General features: G+C 33.4%; 2 protein-coding genes across 4 annotated transcripts; one reads left to right on the top strand and one right to left on the bottom strand.

Moving 5' to 3' along the window:
• The first annotated feature begins 549 nt into the window (after nt 1–549).
• Nucleotides 550–5,055, top strand: LOC147407311 (putative protein phosphatase 2C 55). Of its 2 annotated transcripts, none has more exons than XM_086435807.1 (5): nt 550–916; nt 1,483–1,924; nt 3,022–3,346; nt 3,821–3,970; nt 4,410–5,055. In XM_086435807.1, exons 2-5 carry the CDS (start codon nt 1,533–1,535, stop codon nt 4,704–4,706), a joined length of 1,164 nt encoding a protein of 387 aa, XP_086291933.1. In that variant the 5' UTR covers nt 550–916; nt 1,483–1,532; the 3' UTR covers nt 4,707–5,055. The 2 variants fall into 2 exon arrangements, with proteins under 2 accessions (XP_086291933.1, XP_086291932.1); XM_086435806.1 differs by having other exon boundaries at nt 551–920.
• A 1,838-nt stretch (nt 5,056–6,893) lies between these two features.
• On the bottom strand, nt 6,894–20,856 carry HVA22K (HVA22-like protein K). Of its 2 annotated transcripts, XM_086435805.1 has the most exons (9): nt 20,513–20,856; nt 19,593–19,651; nt 19,378–19,475; nt 16,686–16,737; nt 13,215–13,278; nt 9,356–9,451; nt 7,462–7,534; nt 7,208–7,358; nt 6,894–6,997 (listed from the first exon to the last, which is right to left on the bottom strand). In XM_086435805.1, exons 1-8 carry the CDS (start codon nt 20,543–20,545, stop codon nt 7,234–7,236), a joined length of 600 nt encoding a protein of 199 aa, XP_086291931.1. In that variant the 5' UTR covers nt 20,546–20,856; the 3' UTR covers nt 6,894–6,997; nt 7,208–7,233. The 2 variants fall into 2 exon arrangements, with proteins under 2 accessions (XP_086291931.1, XP_086291930.1); XM_086435804.1 differs by lacking the exon at nt 6,894–6,997 and having other exon boundaries at nt 7,034–7,358; nt 20,513–20,850.
• Nucleotides 20,857–26,546: the final 5,690 nt, after the last annotated feature.

Here is a 26,546-nt window from a genome sequence, read left to right as displayed (position 1 = left end):
CTCTCCGTATTTCACCAAGTTGGATTTACGATCCAGCTATCATCATGATTTGTATTTGGAAAACAACCATCTTCATAGTAACATTTTAATACAACGAATTTATCCTAGCAAAACAAAGAATTTACTGCTTACTACTATTAACAGTTTTACAGTATACACCAGTTTTTTTATGAAAACTACAAAGACCTGAATTAGGTGTGCAACTTGGTCCAGTTTAAATCGAGAACCGAATAAAACTGATAGTTTTGAGGTGATTTTGTTCTATTTGGAACAAGTTGTGATTTGGTCATGGGGCAGAGAGAGAGATGGTTAAGGTTTACATAGAAATTTATTATGAACTATTTTAGGAGTTTAGACATAACGAACTCTTATATATTATATGTTTTTATTATTATTATTATTATACATTTATTTTTTTCATTAAAAATATATTATTTTCAATTTATAGAATATTGGTAACCCATGAAATCAAATCGATTTGGTTATTTGTTTCTGTTCCAATTTTACCCCCAAACCGAAACCTAGTTTCACCCCTAATCAAAATCATTTGTCTTACTGTCTGAAAAGAATGGTTGAGATATCCTCAACTAAAAACGAAATCCAAAGAAAAAGACTCTTCGTTAGAATTAGGGTTAAATATCACTCTCAAAATATCTCATAGTCATAAATTGGTATCTGTTCCTTTTTATTAGGATCGACGATATAAAGAAGCGAAAATTTCCTTTTAAGAAGAATCAGCCATCTGGCTACCTATCATTTTCTTTTTAACTAAATGATTTTAGTGAAGATGAGATGAAAGAGCCGATTCTGAAAGAATTTCTCTATTTAAACTAAAGAATATTTGTAACCAAAACCACAAATCACTCCTAGAATTAGGGTTTCGATCGACGGACAACAACAGCTATAATTCATCGAAGTAGGTGGGATGCCGTTCGTTATTGGTGTATTAATTAATTTATTAATTTTCTGGAATTTAGATTTGGATTTCTTTTCTTGGTTGAATGAATGCGTTGCTTTTGTTGAAGAAAATGTGTCCAACTTCTTTGATTATTTTTCGTTAGTTTTGCAAGATTATTATTTAGGTTTTCAAATTTCAAGTATAATGTTTGTATTTTCATCCTTGGAGGACATTAGTCCAGGAATCCTGTACAGGCGGTTTCTTCTTGCAGAGGAGCTGTTTTAGGATTTGTTATTTCTGTTCATTGTGTGTTTCTTCCAAATGATTTCAGAGTCAATGTGATATTCTGGTTTTGATTTGTTAATATTGATATTGGGGTTTCTACAATCCTCATTTCTGTGAATGTTATCTGTAAGATGTGTTTATCTTAGTTAGTTGTGTATATGGTTTGATTTTATTAAGCTTTTGTTTGAGTTTTGGAATGAAACTGAGTTTCATTTTACGTTATATGTCTTCTTTTTTATTTTTGATCTTTGAATTGAAGGTCACTCTCTTATTATTTGCATATCTATCTTTTTTATCAGGATTTAAGTGGGTCTGTGAAGAATTGAATCATTTTGTCTAAGAGGGTAAGATGTCGTATTACTCAGCATTGAACTTTGCTGCCCGGTCTGGATTCCGGAGATCAACTATGGGACTACAAGGAGGGCTACAGAACTCAGTAGAAGCTTTACTTGGGAGAGGAAAGTTGTTGCTTGGCAATTCTGGATTGTCTTTAATCCAACCATTTTCAACTCATAGGGGTGCAAATTTATTCTTAAGGCCTAGTACAGTTTTTGCTTCAAAATCAGATTTTCACTTGATAACACAGCCAAGGAACCTATCTTTTCTTGGAGCACTTTCTCGCACATTTTCGATGTCTCCTATTTCTGGCCCATCGGTTTTGATCCACGAATATCACACTGAGGTTTCCTTTGATGGATCAAGTGATGAACAGCTTGCAAATTCTACAGTTTCGTCTGACCAGTATGTATTGTTTCATTTTTTTTTTTTACTTTAAATAGTTGCTTCTGTGTGTGGTAGAATTGCAATGTCCATTTTACTGCTAGTAGTTCAGTGCAGTTAATATCATGGTTCCAAAACTTGATTTTACGTCTCGTTCATGGACGAGGCCGAGTTGTCTTGGACGAGATAAATCAGTTAACTCAGTTTACAATTACTTATTCCTATATATTTATATGAAAATAATCATAATTTTTTTCATAAATAAGGTGGATTAGAAATTGTTTAACCATAAAATGATATTTTAATTGGATAATAAATATTTAAATTTAAAGAAAATTAATTATTTAAGTAAAATATATAAGATTCCGGTAGGCTCAGATGAGTTTTACTGACTTGTCCAAGATTTCAAAATATCGTCAGTCATCTTGTTTGTCTCGCAGAATTTTGCACATGTGAGATACCTTGTCCATCTGTCTCGGTCTCAGACAAGATTTAAAACCATGGTTAATATCGAAGTTCATTATGTTTTAGCCATATCATTGATTTTTCATTTCTTTTGGTATTTTTTCAGTATAACCTGTTTATGTTCCTGGGAGATCAAACTAATTTTTCACAATCAGATCTTTTTCTGGTGTCTCTTTTGTGTGTACGACAATTAATGTTTTTCCATTCAATCATAGCAATTTGTTATTCAACTCTTCATAGAAACAGTAATAGAAATCCGTATGTCGTTGTTGTAGTAATCTCTTAATTTTAAAATTTTGCATCGGTGGAAAAAGTAGAGAAAGCATCTTCCTTTGTTCAGTTGCATTGTGGCACACACTCATGAGGTGGGAGCCCATAGTGATGACATAAATAGTTCCCGCTTTCCCATGGGTGGAAAAACTTACTAAGTTTATTAGTGTTTATGGGGGTGGTTATGCTTATGGGGTTGTCTGTAATACAATACCATTACATTCACAACCTCACTCAAATCATTACTTTTCAAGAGCCTCAATATATAAATTCAAATAGGCAAGGCTGGTGAAAAAAGAAGTTTGAATATCTCATCTTCAACATTAAAGTTCCAATTGCTCCCATTTTCTCAATTAACTTATGTTGCTTGATGTCAAGTACAGGATGATTCAGGGTTTCAAAACCCTGAATTTGCAATCTGGATCGTGTTACCTGCCACACCCTGATAAGGAAGACACTGGTGGTGAGGATGCCTACTTCATATGTGTTGATGAGCAGGCGATAGGTGTGGCAGATGGTGTTGGAGGCTGGAGAGACATGGGTATTGATTCAGGAGAATATGCCCGAGAACTCATGTCTAATTCAGTAACTGCAATTAAAAGGGAACCAAAAGGTTCCGTTGACCCAGCAAAAGTTTTAGAGAAAGCACACTCGTGTACAAAGGCCAGAGGATCCTCCACGGCATGCATTGTAGCACTAAGAGACCAGGTGTGCTATTTCTATTTGTCGTACATCAGGCTTTCCTACTTCTTTCTTTAGCTCCACTATGAGGAGCCTTGGTTCAAACGTATTATCTTTTTTCTAGGTATAAACATCTAACAACACTTAGGACTCTGTATCAATTTTGGCACATGTGCTACGTTTGAATGAAATTTGAAAGTTTGAAAATATTACTACCACTGCCCATGTTTTGAAGTCTGTTTTGAGATACATCTCAATCAATTAAAAAACCAAGATGTCATGACAGAGATGATTCAATACAAGCCAGAAGAGGGCAAGACAAACACCAAATATGTAGTTTTGGTCCTCCAACAGCAAATGCTTTGTTTTCCCTTTTTTATCCTCCCCCTTTCTTTTAGCAAAACTCAGTTCGCTAGTGTTTTCTTTTCTTTTAATACAAACATGCTAAAGAAAAAGGAATCATACTGAAATGTCTATCATCTGTTTGGTTTCTTATTGTAGGCCATTCAAGCCATTAATCTAGGTGACAGTGGGTTTATAGTCATTAGAGATGGACACACGCTCTTCCAATCTTCTGTACAGCAGCATGGTTTCAATTTCCCATATCAACTAGAGAGAGGAAATAATAGTGATCTACCAAGTTCTGGTCAGGTCAGTTGATGCACCTACTCATCCGTTTTTTTCTTCCTTTACAAGAATGTTCCATAATTTTAAAGTTCCTTTTTTTACTATTAAATATTTATATATATTTAATTAATAATCTATTTAAAATTTGCATGCTCGTGGGACTTGATCATTAATAGCTTTAGGCATAGGCCTCAAGATTATTGCTAGTGAAACACCTCAAGATTACCTTTAGAAATTGTTTGGTACCTGTCCTGAGGTGGTGCCATACCTTTTCCAGTTCCCTTGTTTGTTTTAGAATTCATACCTCAAGATACAATGGAGCCTGCTCTTTGTTTGCACATAAAGGTCAAACCAACCTCTGGACCGAGTCAAGTTCTGGGATTTAAATAGTAGATTGGCATGATCCGTTAAGAAATTCTAGAACCTGTCTGAATGACTTGATTTTTTATTGATAACAAACCAGGTTTTTAATGTTCCTGTTGCACCGGGGGATGTAATCGTTGCTGGTACAGATGGACTATTTGACAACTTATACAACAGTGAGGTCACAGGTGTGGTTGTTCATGCTGTGAGGGCTGGCTTGGGCCCTCAAGTGACGGCTCAGAAAATAGCAGCCTTGGCTCGCCAACGGGCTCAAGACAGTGTACAGCAGACACCCTTCTCTACTGCTGCCCAAATGGCTGGTTTGCAGTATTATGGTGGAAAGCTCGATGATATCACTGTAGTTGTCTCCTATATAAGCATCTCCAGTACTGCATGAGTCACTTATTTTTGTACCCATTCCATCTCTGCTTGTATAGTTCCTTTCTCTCTACCTAGGATTGTAGCGAAATAGTAATCTCCTTTTAGCTCTAACCTTTGAAACCAGTGATCCCAATTGATGATTGGTAGAAGCATTTTGACCTCAAAATTATCTATCCACACACTACTGTTGAGTTATGTAGTGTTATTGATGTTTTTCTGGTTTATCATGTGCTTGTGTAAGGATCCATTTTTGATGGGGTGTGGCCATGTGGGATTTTCCTATCAGCCGAGTACTCAATGTGGCTATGATGGTGAAGAAAGTTGATATATCATTTACTTTTAATGAGAATATTATTATTTTTGAATTGTTAACTTGTTCATGTTGTGTTTTTCTCTTGGAATAATTTCACTCACCAGTTTTAGTTAAAATTGAGATGGCGTAGAGGGAGATAAGGGTAGAAGGCTGTGGTTCATACAAGAGTTGTTTAGATTGTCCAATAATCATGCTCCTTTTACACCTTATCAATTATCAAATCAATGATGGGTTGGTGCCTAAATTGGCATATGGATTGACCAACCAAATATTGTCATGCTATTGTTCTCTTGTTGTCTTGAATCCATGTAGGAAGACATACTGCATCGATTTCTCAATAAGGGATTCTTATGATTGGACAGGGGATTCCCCTGAAAAAACATTGGTGTGTAAACGTGGTGCTCTTACCTAACTTGACCTTAGCCCTATGAATATTCCATGATCCAATTTGATAGCTCTCTATTTTGTTTTTTTACCAAGGATTGGTATTGCTTAGAAATCTGATTTCATCTATAATCCATCCTGCGGTACTAATAAAAAAGACGGTTGTAGACCAAGACGCATCACCCGAGTTAACTCGGTATCGAAACTGAACGAGACCAACTCACAAGTCACTTTTTTGACTGAGATTCAATGCCTCACGTTCAATTTTTTGATTTTTCAAATGAGACGTCTCAAACGTATCGGAAAATTTGTCCAAGATGAAATGCGAAACCAAATTTTAAAACCATGGTAACTACTGGACGATTTAATGGGTTTAGGAATACATTCTTTTAGGAATATATTCTTAAAAGAATATTCAGCTACTATTCTTAAAAGAAAAAAATCTCAATGTTAGATCATTTAACCATTATACCTTTGAACTGAAACCGTTGGGAGTGCCAATTAATTCACCCTACAGTTCGGACGTGGGACTCCTTTCCTTCCAGGGCAGTCATAGTGAGATGTGCCCCATCAAGCCATTAGGGTCACATATATTGAAGTAAATATATAGGTCGGGTTCAAGAGCCAATAAGATAGTGAACAAAATAGCCAAGTATTGTTTTATATGGGTTAGAAGTTTCGTAATGAGCTAATTTTATGTGAGGATGATTTTTATGGTGAAATCATCCCAAAAAAAAATCAGCCCATTCTGAAAGTTCTAACCCCAATTTACAAGTAGATGAATCGTAGACCATCAATTTCTAACCCATATAAGACAATACTTTAACCATCTTATTGGCTCTTGAACCCCACCCCCACCCTGTGGTTGGCATTTTAAACAACCCATTGGCTATACTTTTTTTTTTGCCTTTTCATATTTTCTTTTCTTTTTCGTTTATTTTCTTGGATTTGCTTCATCTCAAGTAGTGCTATTTGACCATTTGGATCATTTACACTTTTGAGAGAGAATTGTTGAATCCTAACAAAGTTCATTTGACAGGATCATCTCTGGGTACATGACTGAATATCACCTTGTGTCTCAATCCTTTGCCTTCGATTTTTTTTATTTTCACAGAATTTATATTGCATGCGTTTGATTGGATCAAATTTCTGGACGTAAGTTATATATATAAATCGGAGAAAGGTACACTGAACAGCTGCTACAAGTTTGTACGAATTCTTATTTATTTTTTTACAAACCTACATTCGTACCCATGGAACAATTGAAATATTGCATATGGTCTTGACGGTTTTTTTTTTTTTTTTGGGAGAGGGGTGGGTGGGATGGGAGGGGTTGAGGGGGTTTACTTGAATCATTCATGCGGATCTAGCATGGTAATGTTCAAAGTTCGGGGGTTTGAGAAATGGCTAATTAACAAATTGACTTGGGCTGAATGATTAGTGGTGCAACAACCCCCACACACTCTTTAGCACCGTGTGCGTGCGTGAGAGAGAGAGAAAGAGAGAGAGAGCACAAAAATAACAAATCTGTAACCCTAACAGCATTTCTCCATCATGCATGGGCCCCACTGATTTTATAAAGAATGTAGACCATCAATATAGTTTAGGTACTGCAAAACACACAAGAACATGGTATAGAATTGCTATGAGAAAACCTAATAGTGATCGACTCTATTGGTCAACAGAATATGCAATCACACAAATGCCACATCTCAAGCTGATCAAGTTACATGGATAAAAAAATCATTTACATCTAATTAGGTGGCATTGAAACATCTTTCCAATGAAGGAGTAGAGATGGTGAGGTTAGTGAACTAAACCTTTTTACAAAGGGAACTTAGGAGCATCAATCATCAGTATCTGACTCTGATTCTGATTCTGAACCCTGGATTTGCCTTGGTGGTGGACCTTCAATTGCATTGTTCCCTTGTGATTGTAATGGATGAATAATGCCTCTCATCATCTGGGTTGCTGATCAGAAACATATTATTTTCTAATTAGCTTAACAAAAGATAAAGTCTGCAGAAAGTCCTGGAACTGGCAGCAACTGCAGAATGAGGTGTGATTCACATACCTGATGCCATAATCTTCATGAGTAATGTCCCCACATACTGGATTTCTGCTTGGTGTGCACTAGTGAATTTGGTCTGAAACAATGGACCTCTCAATTATTCCAAAGGCTGACTCAAAGCGAACATCATTTAAAGTAGGCAAAAAGTATTTTGACATTTTATATTTCTCAATAACCACAACAATATTATGAATGTATAATGAATTAAGCGCACGGTGAAAGGTCATGTGATTCATGCATACAAGTGTCACAAATTCAGTTAGTAAATTATCCATGTCAAATATTAATAAAAAAGAATTACCATAACTATTTGATCTCAATAATTACTTGGAAAAGCCAGAACTAACAAAACAGATTGGATCATTAGGACAGAGATCCTAAGTGGATGTCAGGTCCTTATTCCCACCCCATATGTACCAAGTGACAAGAATGCTTAACACAGTAAACTTTGTGACCTTTACTGTCCTAGTTCCCCATAATCACGAGAAGTGGCAGGAAGAATAATGAAAATCAAGAGATTATGAAGCGGAAAAGGCATCCCTGATAGCTCCTTATTTTTATTTTTTTATAAGTAAAAAAATTTATTTAAAAAGAAGGAAGTAAAAGTACAACATCGGTCAAGATGACCAACCAAGAAGACAAAAGCACAAGCGAGCTACAAAGCGCACAAGGATTCCCATCTAAATAAAAAGTCTTCAAAGCTCATTATTATTCTGTTAATGTAAAGCCTTATACCAAAATTTTCGACTCATATGAACGGATCAATTCCTTCATTCCTTTCGGGGCTGCTATCAATCCTCGTCACACATAACTAAACCCATCCCAATCAAATTTTCCTTTGTTTATCACTTGTCGGTGCTACTCCTACATATCATGAATGTGCTTATTTCTAGTTTTCAAAAAATACATTCCTAAGCTCTTCAAATTGTTTGAACCTAAAGAACATGAATTCAGAGTGCTTGCAAGGCCTGGCAAATGGCAAAGAGGGCCAACAACCAGAGGATCTTTTTTCCGACAAGATATGGCTGTGGACTGCCACGATCGAAAAAAAAGGGATACCACAAACATAGGGAAGGCCCATTGAATATGGGATCAAATGGCATGAGCAAACTTATAGTGAATCAAGAGATGGTTCACCGATTCAACCACCAAGAAAAACCTATATTTCAAGGTTTTTTCATACCAAGAGATAAGACAGCAGTGGGACAAAAATCAAATTTTACACCTCATACTTGACCCTTTTTTTTATCGGTAACCCATGCTTGACCCTTGCTGAATTTGGACCTTGACTCCTAAAATTTCAGGGTTTAGAAGATCTGACAAATCATGGACTTGGCTTTATATGAAATAATATAGAAAAAACTATTTTTATATAGGAATAATAGTAATAATGGAAGATCTTGTGATATGTATCATATACCAATAGACAATAAATTACTACATATTTAATGTTAAAAGTTCTATGATGAAAAAAAAAAGGTGGTGTCACACAAGAGTCTGAGTGTCAGATCTTGTGATATGTATCATATACCAATAGACAATAAATTACTACATATTTAATGTTAAAAGTTCTATGATGAAAAAAAAAAGGTGGTGTCGCACAAGAGTCTGAGTGTCAGATCTTGTGATATGTATCATATACCAATAGACAATAAATTACTACATATTTAATGTTAAAAGTTCTATGATGAAAAAAAAAAGTGGTGTCGCACAAGAGTCTGAGTGTCAGAATTCTGAAACATGTCTGATACAAGTACTTGACCATTTTAGAAGAGTCCATGCAACATTGCATAGCCCATAACCACACCAAGAAACGTTGTCACAGACTCACAAGTACTCAAGTAGAATATTCATGAATTTTACTCCAACATTAGTAACAATGAAGCGAAGTGCTTACCATTTCACCATGTGCAATGCCCACTACTCGATCAGTTCTAGCCTGATGTCTCAAGAGGAATGGACGTAGGTGCTTCATATATATATGCCTTGCCCCCTAATAGCAGCAAGCAAAAAAAGTAGGAGGTAAGGATGAAACCCCTCAATGAATCTTTTATCAGACCATCCAAAGTATAAACTGTTACAGCTTAAAACATAGATAACATATCAAATTCATTCTTTCAGCCCTAGGAACTCTAACAATGCAGCAATGCTTATAAAATAACACAATATTAACCAAAGGAAAATAAGAAAGAAAGATCATACAATATCACCAAGATGATATAGGAAAAACTGGTTGGAAACATGCACACCAAATAAATTCATTATAAAATTATAATTAGAAAAGGAATGAAGGACGAAAACCTGTCGATTTTAGGAAATAGGCACTAGGCAGAAGTGCCAGTATTAAATATGGAAAATAGAATGTTTAAGATCGTTAAGTCATTGATGGGGACATCAAATCTTAAAAAGTAAATTTTAGTTTTTATTTAGATTTTTATTTTAGGACTTTATTTTTATGTTTTTTGGGCTTATTTTGATGTTTTATTGGCCCATAGTCTTAGTGTAATATTTAGTGGCAGTTTAGTAATTTTAGTTGGTCTTTTATTTAAGTTTATTAGGATTTGAAAATTAGGATAGAGTTACGAAAATTACGTATTTTAGTTTTATTAGTACTCTTAGTTGATTTTCCTTATTTATAGACTGTATTAGGGTCTATTTAGAGAGAATGAATGAAATAAACAAGACCGTTTTCTTTGAATGTTGGTGCATTCAACATGGTTGTTGCCAGTGAAATCATTAGGGTGATTCCAAGGTAAATATCATTTTTTTTCTTTCTTTAATTTTCTTCTTATCATCTATCTCTTCTTCAATCCATCTTTATTATTTTATTTATTTATTATTATTTGTGAGAGATCAAAAAACCTTTAATCATTTCAAGAACCCAACCCATAAATTTTGTTTTCTTAAAATTTAAAAAAAAAATCTTGAATTCTAGATTATTGATTTCTTGAATCTTAATTCTTCAAATCTCTTTCTTGATTCTTGAAACCTACAAACCTCAACCCTTATTCCTTTTCTCCATTATCTTAACCTTTAATCATTACCCTATAAACTTTAACCTTAATTCTTGTTTACCCTACAAACCTTTGGTCATACTTGCCCAAAATCATAATTAAATTACCCTATCCTACCCAAATCATTACCCAATCCCCAACCAAATTTCCCTAATCAAAATAAGATTTGATGCAAGACAATGATGAGGGGAGATAAGAAAAAGGAATTTGATTTAAGAAAAATAGGTGATTTAGAAAAATCTGGTTGGGGATTGGGTAAGGATTTGAGTAGGCTAGGATAATTTAATTATAATTTTGGGCAAATATGACTACAGTCCCATTGAAAATGATTAAAGGCCTATAGAGTAATAAAGGATTAAAATGGTTAAAGGTTTGTAGGGTAAGGAAGGATTAAGGTTAAGGTTTATAGGGTAATGATTAAAGGTTAAGAGAATGGAGAAAAGATTAAGGGTTGAGGTTTGTATCTTTCAAGAATCAAGAATCAAGAAAGAGATTTCAAGAAACAAGCCTTTAACCATTTTCATTGGGATTGTGGTCATACTTGCCCAAAATTATAATTAAATTACTCTATCATACCCAAATCCTTACCCAATCCCCAACCAAATTTTCATAAATCAAATTTTATTTTCTTATCCCCCCTCATTGTCATGCATCAGTCACTTTGAAGGTACTTTGTTGATTTATGAAGATGAGGGTCATTGGATATTATCCTCAAAGTTATGTACGTCAGTGTTTTTACAGGCATGTGAAGCTTATGCCTTAGAGGCATGCGAAGCTTATGCCTTAGAGGCATGCATTAAGATGAGGCTCATTAAAAACGCTCAAAGGCATAAAGTTGAAACTTTAAAGCAGTTAAGGCTTACGCCTCACATTATTTTATTTGTTTTAAATAATGCACTTTTTCTCATTCTTCTTATTCTTTTCTTGTTATTTAGTTCTTTATTTATTTTTTATAATCTAAGTAAGATTTTATAATAATAAAAAAAATTAATTTTATTTCTTTGTTACTACTCAATATAATTGGAACATTTAGAAATGAATTTGAATACAAAATATTAATATATACAAAGAAAATCGTTGAGTTGAGCTGATCTATAAATGATTTTTTGTTGTATTTAGTATTATATAGATGAAGTTTAAGAAAAATAATATAAAATTGCATATAGGACCCAAAATAAAAGCTAGAAATACTAATTGCATATTGAATCCCATCTAAACACCACCACCACCACCATCTAGATAGACCTTGTAACAAAGGAATAACAACCCCACAATGCTAATAAGAACTTCTTGAAGAGCATGCTCATTCCCTCCGAATACCCCACTATTCCTTCCAAACCCCCAAGAGATAGAAAGGGGTTAACAATCCACAAAATCCTCTCTTTTTGCCTCAAGTACTTGATTTTCCAACTTTGCAAAAGGAACATGACTAAGTTTGGGAACCATAAAGAAACATGAAAAGAGGATAAGAAATGAGCCCATATCTCTCATGAAAGAACAATGAATGAAAATATGATTACCTGACTCACCACATGCTTTGTCGATGAGACAAACATTGGTCGATGTGATACCCCTTGCAATAATATGATCAATGGCCAGGATCTTGTTTAAGGATATAGTCCAAATGAAAAAGGATACCTTTGATGGTGTACTCTAGGGACCCATATGGCCTTAACAAGAAAAGGGGAGGGCAAAGAGCGGTATAAAGATTTATTGAAGGATTTTAGGAAAATTTTCTATTCAAGTTAGCCATCCACTCTTTGATTCTCCTACCTAAGAAACAGGGAATGATAGGGATTGAATTGCAAAGAGAAACCACCATCTTTAGACTGTAACTCCCAATCAGTGAAATTCCTTTTGAATCCTAGGTCAGATCTCCAACTCAGACCGGACCCTGACTTTCAAGATAAAATCATTCTCATAGACAAGTTGAAAAGATGGGGAAATTGAAGTTTTAAAGGCAATAAACCACATCATCAGTCCCCCAAAGCAAACTTTGCTACCTTTCCCAACCCTAAATGTTATTCTATTGTGAAACAATATGAGGATTTTGTTGACCCAATTTCATAGACCGCATCCGTAAGGCAAATATTTTAACCTCTCCCACCCATCATAAATATGCCAAAGTTAGCTAAAATCCTTTCACAAACTTTGATGCCCATCCCCAAACCTTCAAAACCATTTACCAAGAATGGTTGTGCAAATAAACTTGAAAATTTTCATGCCCAAACCCCTTTTCTACTTACCAGACTTGTTTCCACTTTACAAGGCGAAATTTGTGGCTTCCTTCCTAGTCATTTCATAACAAGTCTCAAATTATCTTTTCCAAACAAAGTTCCACACTCACCAAGAACGAGAATAATGAAAATAAATCGATTGGGATTGAGGTTAAATTAGTCTGAATTAAAATTAGTTAACCGTTTGGAAAGATGTCTATCCTTCCAAGAGCTTATTCTTCTCCCAACTCTTTCAATGGCTGTATCCGAAATGCGTGAGCTTTTGTGGTCTGAACGAAGCTCCCAGTGGGAGGCCAAGGTAGGAAAAATCTCAATCTAGCATCCCAGATTGGACTAGCAATACACTGGTATGCTTCGGTGGACACACGAATATTTCAAACCATGTATCCATGAGTTCAGGGGATCCAATGGAATAGTAATTTATAAAAAAAAGCTAGTAAATTGTGAAATTGCATGTATAAAAACCCATGAGATACCCCAACAGGAAAAAATAGAACAAGCTTACATCAGTAGATGGAAGTTGGAGCCAAACAAGAAATGCAAACTTCATATGGTAGTACAATGGAACCCTGCAAAAAAAAAAAAAAAAACAGTAACTCTCACAAGCTTGAGTATCAACTTTAAGAAAGCATTGTAAAGCAATGGAAGTGGCTCAAAAGACAACATACCTAAGAGAATGATGAAACAAAACAAGATAACTTGATTGTGATATCTCATTAAAAAAAAAAAAACCTCAAACATACATTCATTCGACATAGAGAAGTGCTTACAAGAGCAACAGTTATGATATTGGAGAAGAGCAGGAAGCATCTGTAGTTGATGCATAAGTTCATAACACATGGAACAAAAATATCATCACCAAAATAAATCAAGATGTTACTGCTCTTTTTCCAAATATTTAGATTTCTCAACAAAGACTCAGATAACACGTCTCAGAATTATTGCTAAAGCTTAAATAACAATAGTTACATTTGACCCCATGAAATTTCTCAATATCAGACTTCAAAACTAGAGTTACTGAACTATCTAGATAGCAAACACATTTGCACTAGCAAAGGGTGTTAATACAGGGTGGTTGAATATGAGTAGAGCGCTCTTGATACTTTTATCTAGGGGAAAGTTACTTAACGAATGACGAAGGGATTTCTATCTAAATCCCCCCTAATTTTTCGGCAGTATCTTGAAAGCCCTCTTCTTTCTATTTTTTTTTTATCAGTAAGCCTGTTTTTTATGAGTTAAGTATGTACTCGAGCAAGGGAAGCAAAACTGAAGGAAAAAAATTTCAACTGGGACATTTTTCCCCTTATGCAAGAACCAGGTTTCTTTCCTGATATGAATTAGACAGCCATAAATTGAACTGAAGTATGCCTTGAGATTTTCTTCAAAGAATGGTAACTATAATACTAGTTATTGAGTAGTTTGGATCTTTTAATTTCTGTGGATACATTATTAGAAACTTGGGTTCACTATCGAGACAACAGGTTCAAGGTGGATATAACATATTACGAAGCATCTAAAAAAATAATCTGACATAAGACAGGAACAATTGGTTAATAATAAATGCTCTCAACAATCAAAAATTTAACATAAATCTCTAGACATTATTTGTCACTATTCATCCTCCCTATTTATAGACATCTAAAACTAGTTCTGAGACTTGAAAAGCAAAATTACTAATCCAAAATCAATTAGGATGACAAATGAGTAGTTTCATGAAAAACCTCACAACTAAATACTTAAAGGGACAACTATTACCCATCTTAAGACCACCTTGCTAACAACACCTCTAGAAACTTTCCTAAGACCCAAACTTAACATGATTGAGAACAAGTTTTATAACCCAAAAATATAAGAAACAACGCTTATTAATATACTTGGATCCCATTGGATGCTCCACATACATGTCCCCTTCTGTAGGAAGGCTGGTACAGACTACAGTGGTGTACCATTCTTTGATCAACCTAGTCAGATATACCATATGTGTCTCAAACCCAACTGAGGACACTCTTGTGTCTCCTTCTCAACACCATGGACCATAATAAAATTCAAGCAAAAGCTTCTTGTGATATAAGTTATATCCCCTCTTTAAATATATTTGAACTATTAATTCCATTTGAGAAATGTACTAAGAACTTATTTAAAATATTTTATTTTCATATAAAGTTCAAGTAATTTAAACATAATATTTAGTATATGATTTTATAACATATATGGACATGGTGGTGTTAGGCATGGTTTAAAAAATTGTATCGATTGAATGTTTTGTTTAATGAAAAAATTGATACGGTATCGACCAATACATTCCAATAGGGGCGCCACTTGGTCTGGTTCCAACCAAGAACCGAAGCAAACCAATAGGTTTGGAGTGGTTTGGTTCGGTTTGGAACAAGTTGCGGTTCGGTTCCGGGTTATGAAAATGGAGAACGATCAATTTGGTTTGGTTCTCGGATCAAGCTTGTATAGAACTGAATCAAACCGAACCCCTATGCAATAATATATATATATAATTATTATGAATTATTTTAGGAGTTAGGACATAGATTAGTGATATTTTATGGATAAACTAGACATTTTATGGATAGATTATTGATTTATTGTATAAAATTTTATGTTTGTTATATATTTATTTTTTCGTTAAAAAATATTACTTACAATTTATAGAATATTGGCAACCCATAGAACTGAACCGACTTTAATTCAGTATCGCATATGCGGTGGCATATGCTGCATGAAGAAAAAAAATATTGAAAAAAATGCAGAAAAATATTCCATCACACATGCCATTGAATATTGGCAGATAACATAATTTGGAGTATGCGACTGTAGCATATGCGAATACGCGACCACATTTGACAACATTGGGGGGGATATCCACGATAAGCAAAAACATTCCAATATTTTAAACCATGTTGTTAGGCATCTCAACCCTACAAAGTTCCATGTCCACCTTTGTCTGCATTTGACATTGGTGTGGGAGCCACTGTTCAAGTTGCATAGATTTATCATATAAGGCCATTTTTATTGTTGATTCTTCCTTGTGAAGGTTTCATTAAATGAATCTATAGGCGGTAATCAATAGTTTTTCATTCTTTTATTTTTATATCAATAAACTGCTTTTAATGAGTTCAATAACTCGATACTAGCAGGAATTGAACCCAGTTCTATGGTATCATCACCCAACGACTTTACCAACTAAGCTTGTTGGCACCTGCAAAATGCAACTACAAAGCCTCGAACACACACCCTTTTATGCGGTAGCCAACAGTTGGATTATATATATATAAAATCAACTCAAGATACAATTGTTATGGTATGGTAGTTTTATTTATTAAAATAAAGTTATTAGTACTCATCTTCTTAAACAACTCGAGAACTTCTAGAAAACTTCAAGAAACAACTATTATTTGTTTTAAACTCGCTCAGCTAAAAGTTTCGAGAAATTCATCTAAATCCTAACTAAACACTATTGAGACACTCACTAAATTTTCATTCCAACCAATATAGAAATCAACCTATCAATATAGTTGGATCACACTGGCTGATTGCTAGAGTATGAAAGACCCACATGCCCTTTTATTTGTGGCTGATAACGTACCACTGTGGTGCACCTGGTGATGCACACCCCTGAATGAGACACTATTGAGGATGCCCCAACGTTGACATAGAAAAGAAGTTCGGGAAATGCTTCTTCCAATAATACAGCAAAAAAGACTTCAACCAATGAGGTAGAATCATGATATTATCAGAAATATGAACAAATTTATCATAAGGTCATTCAACAAGTATATCACAGTACCAAAAAATGTTGATGCAAGCTGGATAACATAGAAAGAATGCAAAGCCTTTTATTATCCTAATACAAATTCTTGAGACTTTTCTCACAAAAAAAACATTTTAAAATTAAAACTTATACTCTTAACCAATTTGCAGCACCCAATGATTTAAAAAAAGACAATTGAGGTCAAGAATTGTGTACCACGACAGAATTTTGTCTGCAAACACTTCGACAAGGCTGAAAGAACCAAAAGCTGAAAACATTGAAAAGGGCACAATGTTCAATAACAATATAGTATTACAAGGTGTAGATGATGCAGTTAAGAAGAAAATACTGCATGCTAGAGTGTGAAGGTGGTCACTAATACAAAGGTCCAACAAAGATCACCAAGAAGTACAATAGATGAAAAAAAACATCTAATTAGCATTTTTAAGTATAACATAAAGACTTAAAAATAATGTCGATGCTAGATTACTTGGTCATGGTTTTGACAAACAAAACTAGAGTTACTAGAAGCCAAGACTTATGAGGGAAAGCGATAATACTATTTTTTATAAATAAAGCAATAATACCATATAAAAAAATCTCATTTATAGAACTATTCTATGCTTCATATGGAGCATCTCATTTTTCACATGCTAAGGCCGAAATCAGATATTAAAAGTATTCCTAGTTAGTGCAAACATGGTTCAAATGGGAATGATCAGCCGATACGCAACAGTATCGGTCAAGACCGATATGAAACTTTGAATGTTTCGAGAATGTATCAGTTTTTTCCTTGACTGAAACATTCCTCCAAAACAACGTTTTAAACCATGATTGCAAATACATCAAAAAATTGGCTTGTGTCTCACAACTTTTTTCTCCTATCTTGCATTAATTAAGCACTGTTTCAACTTTGGCTTACAACTATTGTTCAGTTCTGATACGAAGTCCAAATTCCAAATATTTATTTCAATGTTGACTATATTAGTCTGTTTAATGCATATTTTTCACAGGTTAACACTATTGGAGGTGCTACACTCACAACTCATTTCCCACATGTTAGAACTATATTTCTCTATTTATTTAATAAAAAATATGTATAAAAAATTCTACTGTTCATCTGCGACAACTATTGATATATATATTATATGTAGCAACAATGTAAGTTTCACATGTGGGCACTATTTTCCATACACAATCAACATGTGAAAGGCAGTTCTTCAAACTTCTATATGATCACGTCATTAACAATTAAGAATAAAACTATATGCATCAGAAATTCAAAACCATATAAAATGAAGTTAACATGGGGAAAAGATTACCTTGAAACATAAATGACATGCGGCACTACTGCAGTACAAACCACATAACTTTAAAGTGACACAGAACTTAAAGTAGAAACATCTTCTGCCTTTTTACATGTGGATTATTGCATGTGTAGAGTTTATGACTAGCTTGCTACACTACAATCACAATAGGAACTATTGAATATAAAATTTATAGGTTCCTGGCAAAATAAATTAATTAGCTAACCTCTCATTGGTCCTCTTCTTAAGGTGGGAAATTTAATAAAAATGAAAGACAGAAGAAAAGTTGAAGCTCTGTAATCTCATATGCCTATTTTTACTTTCTATTTTCAAGTATGTAACTTGAAGACTCGTATTCCCCCTCTTCTCACTTAGTGTTCCATTCAAAAAAACAAAAAACCTCTGACAACTTTCCTAATAACTTCCAGCCTTTATACTAGAACTATCATTGTTAAAACCTCCCTAATCCTCCATAAGCATCCAAAGAAGACTTGAAGTTTCTAGATGTTCTCTTAAATAGTTTAAACAAATTATAAGATATACAACTTCATCTGTGCAATGGTATTTGTAGAGGGTAAAATCGGTATTAGACACGAAGCATAAATAAGGCGAATATCGATGATGGATCACACAACAATTAATACGTATCTCGCGGCATTGGTTAATATATCTTTGATTAGATTTTATTTGATTAAGATTGTAATCTTGTATAGAAATAGAAAGTCTCCTAATTGACTAAAGAATATCTATTTCTAGGTTAGGATAGATTTTGTAGAGAATCCTGAATGGTTTTACTTTCTTTTTAGGGTTTGACTTTCTATCTATATAAAGAGAACTATTAGGTAGGAGTGGAGGCTCTTGGGAGAAGGAAAAAAGGTAGAGGAGGCTAGGTTTTGTAGATCTTGTAATGACTTGAAGAATAGTAGAATGATTCTTTAGATACTGGGGATGCAGTCCGATTTTAGGACAAACCCTGTAAACAAATATTGTGTTTTGTCTTGTCTCCCCCTTTTCCTCTTTCTTGATTATTTTTATGTGTGATTTTTGATCATTTGTGAGCATCAAGAACAATGAAGATCAATTGTTAGGGGTAAATCTCGAGGAATCGACGGTATTCGAGATTTTACCTCTACAATATCCATTTTTGAAGTTCAAGAACCAAGTTCACAATGAGCAAATTGCTTTACAGAATTTGCTACATTCTTTTTTGATAAGCATGTTTATAAGAAGCACTTGACAACTGCATAGGTTCAAGTTCAGTTATGGCTGATAATGAACCAAATTGATTAAGGAAGATGGGGACTTGTAGCCCCATCAAAAGTGGTTTACAAATTAATGGTAAAAATTGACGATCCACCATTCTTCAACTTGTAAAATGGGGTTAGAAGTTTCAAAATGGGATGATTTTTTGTGAACACAAAAAATCAGCCCATTCCAAAACTTCTAGCCCATATAGGATAAGACACTAAGGCTATGTTATTGGCTCTTGAACCCGACCCTATAGATATACACATACAAGGAATAACTAAATAACAATACCTATAGTTTCCCATATTAAGACTGCAAATCCTAAGAACCTGCAGGCCAGTAACACTTCTAACCTGCCCAATATATTAGCCACCTTTGTTGCTCATTCTGATCTTTCTTCTCAATAGCCTTGAAAGTATTGTATACAGGTAAAACAATCCCCACAGAACAGCTGCATCAGCAAACCAAAAAATGATCCATATTAGGTGGTGTAGTTTACTTACAGTGAAAATGGCAGTAAAATTTCCATTTGTGTCACTACATTATAATTAATGAATATAAAGCTCACCAAGCCGTTCGAACGACAACATTAGAACCAAATGGACAAAGGAGCAACCGCAATCCAACCTGCTTCAACATGAATAATATCATCAATAACAAAAATAGTTTCAAGTATAAAGCAAGTCAAAATGATATATCATAACCCAAGAACCATTCCAACAAAAACATAATTAGTAAGCATAAGCAACCATACACCATGACCTAGGTTCAAATCTCATTGAACCCACTTTCACATTGACTACTAACCACCCTGCTTGTCAAGCAAGAATATATATGTATACACAAAGTAATTCACACATGTGAGGTAGTTTGAGTTTGTTGCCTAGTCAGTATTAGAAAATGTAGACATAAAGTCATGAAGTCTGTTTTGTAACTCAGAGATAGTTTAGAAGTTGAAAGTGTACATGAGTTTGTGTTTGTGTGAGTCACTTATTGAGTCAGAGTAGGAAGTGAGTTAGTTGTTGAGTCAGGATGGGGATTATGGTAAGAAGTGGTTATGGAATCGTGTGTATTTAGTTATTCACAGAGAGATGAATTAAAAAGAAATTTTTATCCAACAATTTCTCTGTTTTGTATTTGGAGGTTGGCTATCCTCCAATTTAGGCATTAATTTCTACCATAACTAAATCAAAGAGGAAAAAAAACGCATATTACATCCACAATCAAAGATTAAATAATATAATAACCATGAAAATATCACCCCTAGATTCAATTAGAACACATCAGATGTAATAATTTTAAATTTCCATCAGATAGAACTAAAACAAAACGAAATAAAAAATCAAAACTACGAACCTTTACAGTAAGATCTTCTACAAATAGAAAAGAAACGTAACAATGAAATCGAAAAGAATACCAGTTAAATCTCTAAGAAAAAAAAAAGATGAAAATTAAACTATTATGAGAGATCGATCGGTATTTTCAGACCTCGCTTGAGATGGAGGATACAAGACACTCCATTGAAAGTAAGTATATGGTTGTTTGCAAAACCTAATTCGGTTTACTCCCTTTCTTGAGTGTTTTCTTTTTCTCTCCCCGTGCTCTTTGCCTTTGGAACGGAGAATTGCGATTTCAGAATTCAGGGAGAGGGTTTGAATTGAAATAGAGGGTCGCAACGTGTCACGTATCGGATTGAGCCCGCGAAATTTATGCTTCCGCTCAGAGTAGAGATTAGGGATTCGTCCTTTTTAGTAAATATGGTCTCCTTTCTAAGCATCCTTTAATTTTGGAGCGATAACTTAATAATCCACTTGGTAAGGCTGCCACATAAATTACTTAATGATCTTAATATAGGGTCTTCTTTTCAAATACTGTCTAATTTTGGGGTGATAACTTAAGCAAACCTTTTTATTTCTTTCAAAATGCGTAAACAGCTTAAGAAAACTTTTGAAGTAAACCCTTCCTTCCCATCTCTTCTCTTTTTGTTTACTTGAGCTTTTAAAGGCATTGCGACGAGGGAGGGAAGAACCAACGTACTTATAATTTCAAAGATTTAGCATAACTTTCAGATTTTTATTGTAATATGATAAAGAATGGTGATGAACTGACTAGAAAAAAGACACTCAAAATTCATTCGATGACATGACATGACATGTGCACGGAACACCATAGATTTTTTTTTTCAAGATACACAAGAAAAATATTTATGATTGAGTGGTGATTTTCTGACACCCCCATGGCAAATGACATGGTGTGGGTTAAAATCATAAATTTTCCCTTGGAATACACACAACTATACATCCCCATAAATATATGCTATTGTGTATCCCAAGAATCTATGGTTCTAGCACATGCCACATCAGGGGCATGTGTCAGAGGGGGCATCAGAAAATCATTATTCTTTATGGTTCTATGCACGTGTCACAGGAGAAGTGAATTTTGAGTGGCTTTTTAGAGTCAATTTATCATTATTTTATGATTAGTGTATCACCCATAATTACTTTCTACTATCCATTTGTATTTAAACAAGAACAAAGAGTAATATACTCGGAGTTTTGAAGGTTTAAACAAACTTTTGATTTGCGGATTAGTTTAGTTATTATTGTTTATGGAATTAAGGCATTTTGTGAGGATCCGTCTAGTGGTGAATTCAACGCTTGAAAAATCAATAATCATCAAGCTCAACATTGGCAAAAAGTTGATCCAGCTTTGTGATTCAAGGGATAGGGGGTATCTATCCCCATGAAATTTGTAACAGTAGAGGAATGTGAGCCATATAAGACCATATATACAAGATAATGCCATGTATAGAGATAGGACAACTTACATGTTTCACCCTATATGCGCGAATGATATGGGAAGCACTTTCTGCCAAGGAAAAATAGGTGGATTTTGGTTCCAAGTTCCAACAGCAATGAGACTCCTCACAATAGTAAGTCTTCTTTGGCACCAAATTAGATCCAAGTAGAAATTTTTAATTTTTAGCTCACGTAGCATTTGTTCCCACTGTAACATCTGCTCCCAATTAAAAGTATAAATAGTGAAGTATTTCAATAGTTTTTAAAAGTCGCGTGATTGGCCTAAATTGTAACTTTCATTTATACATTTTCCCTTAAAGTTCATAAACTTTTTTCCTTTTTTAGTAGTGGGCATTAGTCTTTTTTTTCCCTTCTTGTCTTTATCTTTCTCAGTTTTAGTGTCTTTTTCCTTTTTCTTTTTTTAAAGATTGTTCATATCTAGAGCGAAACTACATGTGTCCTAAGGGGGCGGGGCTCCCTAAAATATTGTACATTATATATACTCTCTATCTTTTATGTAGGAATCAAAATTAAGTAGACCGCTCTCTTGACTTTATATCTCTTATTTTGATCTCTTGACTACATTCCATCGAAATGGTTAGATTTTGGTGGTTTGGGAAATAATGTCAATCAAATTTTTGGTTTTGTTTTTTTTCCTTGGTGGAGTTAGTGGTTAACATTTATGTAACCATGAGATGTTCATCATAGAACCTCAATGTTACGTTATTTGGAGTCATCATCATTTTTTTTAAAAATTTGTGTGAATAGACACTCAAAATAATTTTGAAATTGATTTTATTATTATAGTGAATAGTGACTCTTGTTTATGGGAAAGGGCATGGTTTACCTAACATCTAAATGGGGAGATACGATTAAAATATGGGGAAGGTGTTAGCAACCCCATCCCTCCACCAAAAGTGATTACCTTGAAATTTAGTCAATTTTTTTTTTAAAACTTAATAAAGTAAAAAATGCGATGCATGTTTAGAGGTGGTGTGTGTAATAGGTGAAAATGTATCATTAAAAAATACTTTAATATTAATGTGAAACATTGAGAATATCATATGGAAAATGATAACCCATATAATCTACAATATTTTCATGAGTAGAAATGTTGGTTTAAGTTTTTAAAGAAATTTCATGATGGATTTCCCTTGATGTTATAACCTTAATACATGTATGCAATGCTAGAAACTTTGTATTTTAACCCTGATAAGAGGGTGACACATTTTTTCATCATTATCAAGCATATGTGAATAGGTGCATAATGTACAATATTGTGCATAAGAGACATTATAAGTGAAATATGACTCCAATCCCCATTATTTCGATCGAATCAGAGTCCAACCTATCGAAAATAGGAGAGGGTGTGCATTACATCTTAAAGGCTTTCTAGAAAAATAAAATAAATAGAGGATTATGAGTAGAAGATGCAAGTACTTTAAACAAAAGACCTAATCTACACCCACGTTATTCCTTAGTGTTCTTGAATGATATTGAGTCTTGAAAGAAAAAACTTGAAGATTGAAAATTTTAATTAGGGGTTGGAGGTTAAAAAAGATATGGGTCCTTAGTTGAGAGTTGAAAAATAAATGGAAGTTTTTTAGTTGAGAAAATGTTAGATATGTTGAGTAGTGATTTTGGTAGAATTTTATGTTGAGAAAAATCAAGGTTTAAGAGCATGAAGTGCTCATAGGAAATGAGGTTATTTATAGAATTTTTAGAGAACTTTTAAAGATAAAGTGATCCAACCTTAAAAACAAAGAAAAATGACATGAAGTTTTGGTTGTTTCTTTTGAGATTTTCTATCTTCATGAGAATAAATGTGGAATTTGTGAGAAGAAACCCTAAAAAAAAATTTGGTTTTTGATTTTTTGGTAAATAGAGGTGATACAAATGTATTTTTGAGAGGGTGAGTGGAGAGTGACAAGTGTAAATGTGAAGTGATAGTGAAAAATAGACTTAGGTTCTTTTGTAAATATCCCTAAAAGCAAGGGTAAATATATATATATTTTAAAATTTGACTAATAAGATAAATTTATGTATGTACTTGAAGATTCCTACATTTTTGGGTAGAATTGGAAGTTCTATCAACTTTATGATTTTTACAAAATATCAAAGCACATTTTTTATTTGACTTAATTTTTGAGGAGGGGGTATTCTTAAGATTTTTCAAGGGAGTTGATTTTCCAATTAGGTTGGAGCATTAGCCCACTAATGAGGATCTTTCTTGGATATTTAAACTTATTAGAGATCACACGTGTCCTTTTTTGGGGAAGGTGTAAAACCATGAGCTTATAAAGTTGGTATGGACTTAGAATGAGCTTAACATTGGATTGTGGTTTTAAAATTGGGTTATGGGTTCATGGTGGTTTAGATTTGGATGTTTAAATTTGACTTGAAAATGGATTTGGTATTGGGTTAGGATATAGATAATATATGGATAGTGGGTTTGGATTAGAAAATAAGAAATTAGATTGATTCATGAGTTTGAAGAAATGGGTTAGGGAAGTGGGTACGTAATTAGATGGGGTTATATAGATGAGCTACGAACAAGGTTTTGGCATGCAAAACATATGTGTATGGATGCATGAAAATATGTATCAAGTGGCAATTATTACATAATGTGGATTTGTTAAAGAGCTTTAAGCTCTTAATTGAAATCAACTTGATATTTTGAAAATTTGGATTTTTTCTAATGGATTTGTTGCAACCTTGGTTCTTGATTAGTAAATTTAGGTTATATTAGAAAAGGGAAAAGAAATAAAGAAATAAAGAAATATCTTTTTTGTCCGTTGGTTTTATTTGAAATTAGGATTTATTTATTTATTTGAATGATTGTAATGTTGATTGTTTTGAGTAAAAAAATTGGTGAAATTTTGTATGCTTTATTATTATTATTATTTTCTCTTTCTCTTGTCATTCACTATCTTGATTTCATTTGTTTTTTGTTTTCAAATATATAATAAGAAAACAAGTCGAAATTTTTGGTGTGATTTTATGAATTAGTGAAATAATATAAAGTAGATGAGAGGTTGATTAGAAATTCAAGATTATGATATTTTTCATCTTAATTTTGATTTAATTACTTGAAAATATAGATCAATTTTCTAGTTCAAAATTAAAATGATGATTAAATTAAAGAAGAGAGAGAGAAGAGATAAAAGAAGGCATGCTTTCTAGATCTTCTTCAGGTGATTTCATTTTTTCTTTTTCTGTTTTTACCTTCCACACCTAACTTCAACAATTTTGTTACATATTTCCTCTCCATGGATATTATTTATGGGGAAAGTCATAAGTACTCTTTATCATTACAATTTCACCATAATTATCATTTTCATTATCCATCATCATTATCATTGGAATCAAAGTGTTATCCTAACTACTGTTATTTTTGTTGCTTGTCATGTTTCATACAATCATTAATGCTATTTACGGTTGCAACTCGCCGTGGGTTGGGAATCAACTCTCACCCAACCCGAACTTGACATACACCAACCTGACCTTGGATTTCAAATGTTCAACCCAAACCCAAATCAAGTCGGGTCGGTCAGGTTAGTTTATTCCTCATTAATACTAGATAATTTAGCAATGACAAAGACTTATATAAATCAAAAGTGTTGTGTAAAAGAACTTAAAATTTATAATTATTTATCCTAAAATTATTTTTCAAATTTTACATATATATAAATTTTAGAAATACGTAAAAACATAAGAAGAAAATGATGATTAACTAAATTTACCATTTTAATTCACTTATTATTATTTGTAATTAATTTCCATGAAGACTAACATTTGCATCGTATGACAATATAGAATTCATAAACAAAAGTAACAATAGCAAAACAATTGTTTATTTTATGAAAATAATCATACATTAGTTTTGATATATAGATAAACAAAAGTATACATTTCAAATGAATGCGAAAAAAGATATATGAAATATTTTTAAATTATAGCCATATTAAGTTCAGGTTCGGGCAAATCGGATTGTCGGATGCCTATGCCCGAATCCAACCCAATTTGAGTCTGGCATTTTATTTTGTTGCCCGTACCTAAGATAAAACCCAAGCTAATTATGCTCAGAATTGACCTAAAAGTCGGGGTTGAACCCATCAAGTTCGGGTTCCCCCCAAGTTGCAATACTAACACTATTTAAAGGTTCAATATCAATATCTATTGACTTAGCTCAAAATGATCCGTTAAAAAACACAAAATTTCCATCATTAAAATATGAAATCCAATAGTCAGGATAAATGTTGACATGACAACACTTTAAATAGATTAATGAATTTTATGTCGACAATACAATTTCCTATTTTGCAATTTGGATCCTTGTTAGTAATCTCCCGTTTAATTCTTCAAAAATTCATCAATTTTCCATTTTTCTCAAAGAAAGTATTATTCTCCAAATTATTGAACTATTTTGGATAATTCATGAATTTTAAGTTTGAAAAGAATAGAATGCGGTTTATACAAATTTTTATAAAACTTGGTGGAAAAAAAAATGCTACTATAAATTGTTGTATGTTACAAATTGTAAACTTGTAAATTGTGTAACACAAGCCGACTTTGAAGCGGTCATGTTCCAAAATCTTGGTGGAATCCACATTTTTACGTGACAAATATCCATTTTATTTAAAAAAATAATGACATGACTCTCTACATTTATTTGAGATCACACTTTAATTTTTCAAATTGATAATTTATCCCTTGATTTACCA

This window comes from Akebia trifoliata, chromosome 3 (assembly GCF_017979445.1).
Source record: "Akebia trifoliata isolate Shusen 1 chromosome 3, ASM1797944v1, whole genome shotgun sequence".
Classification (NCBI taxonomy): domain Eukaryota; kingdom Viridiplantae; phylum Streptophyta; class Magnoliopsida; order Ranunculales; family Lardizabalaceae; genus Akebia; species Akebia trifoliata.
This window is presented reverse-complemented; position numbering and strand designations above follow the sequence as displayed.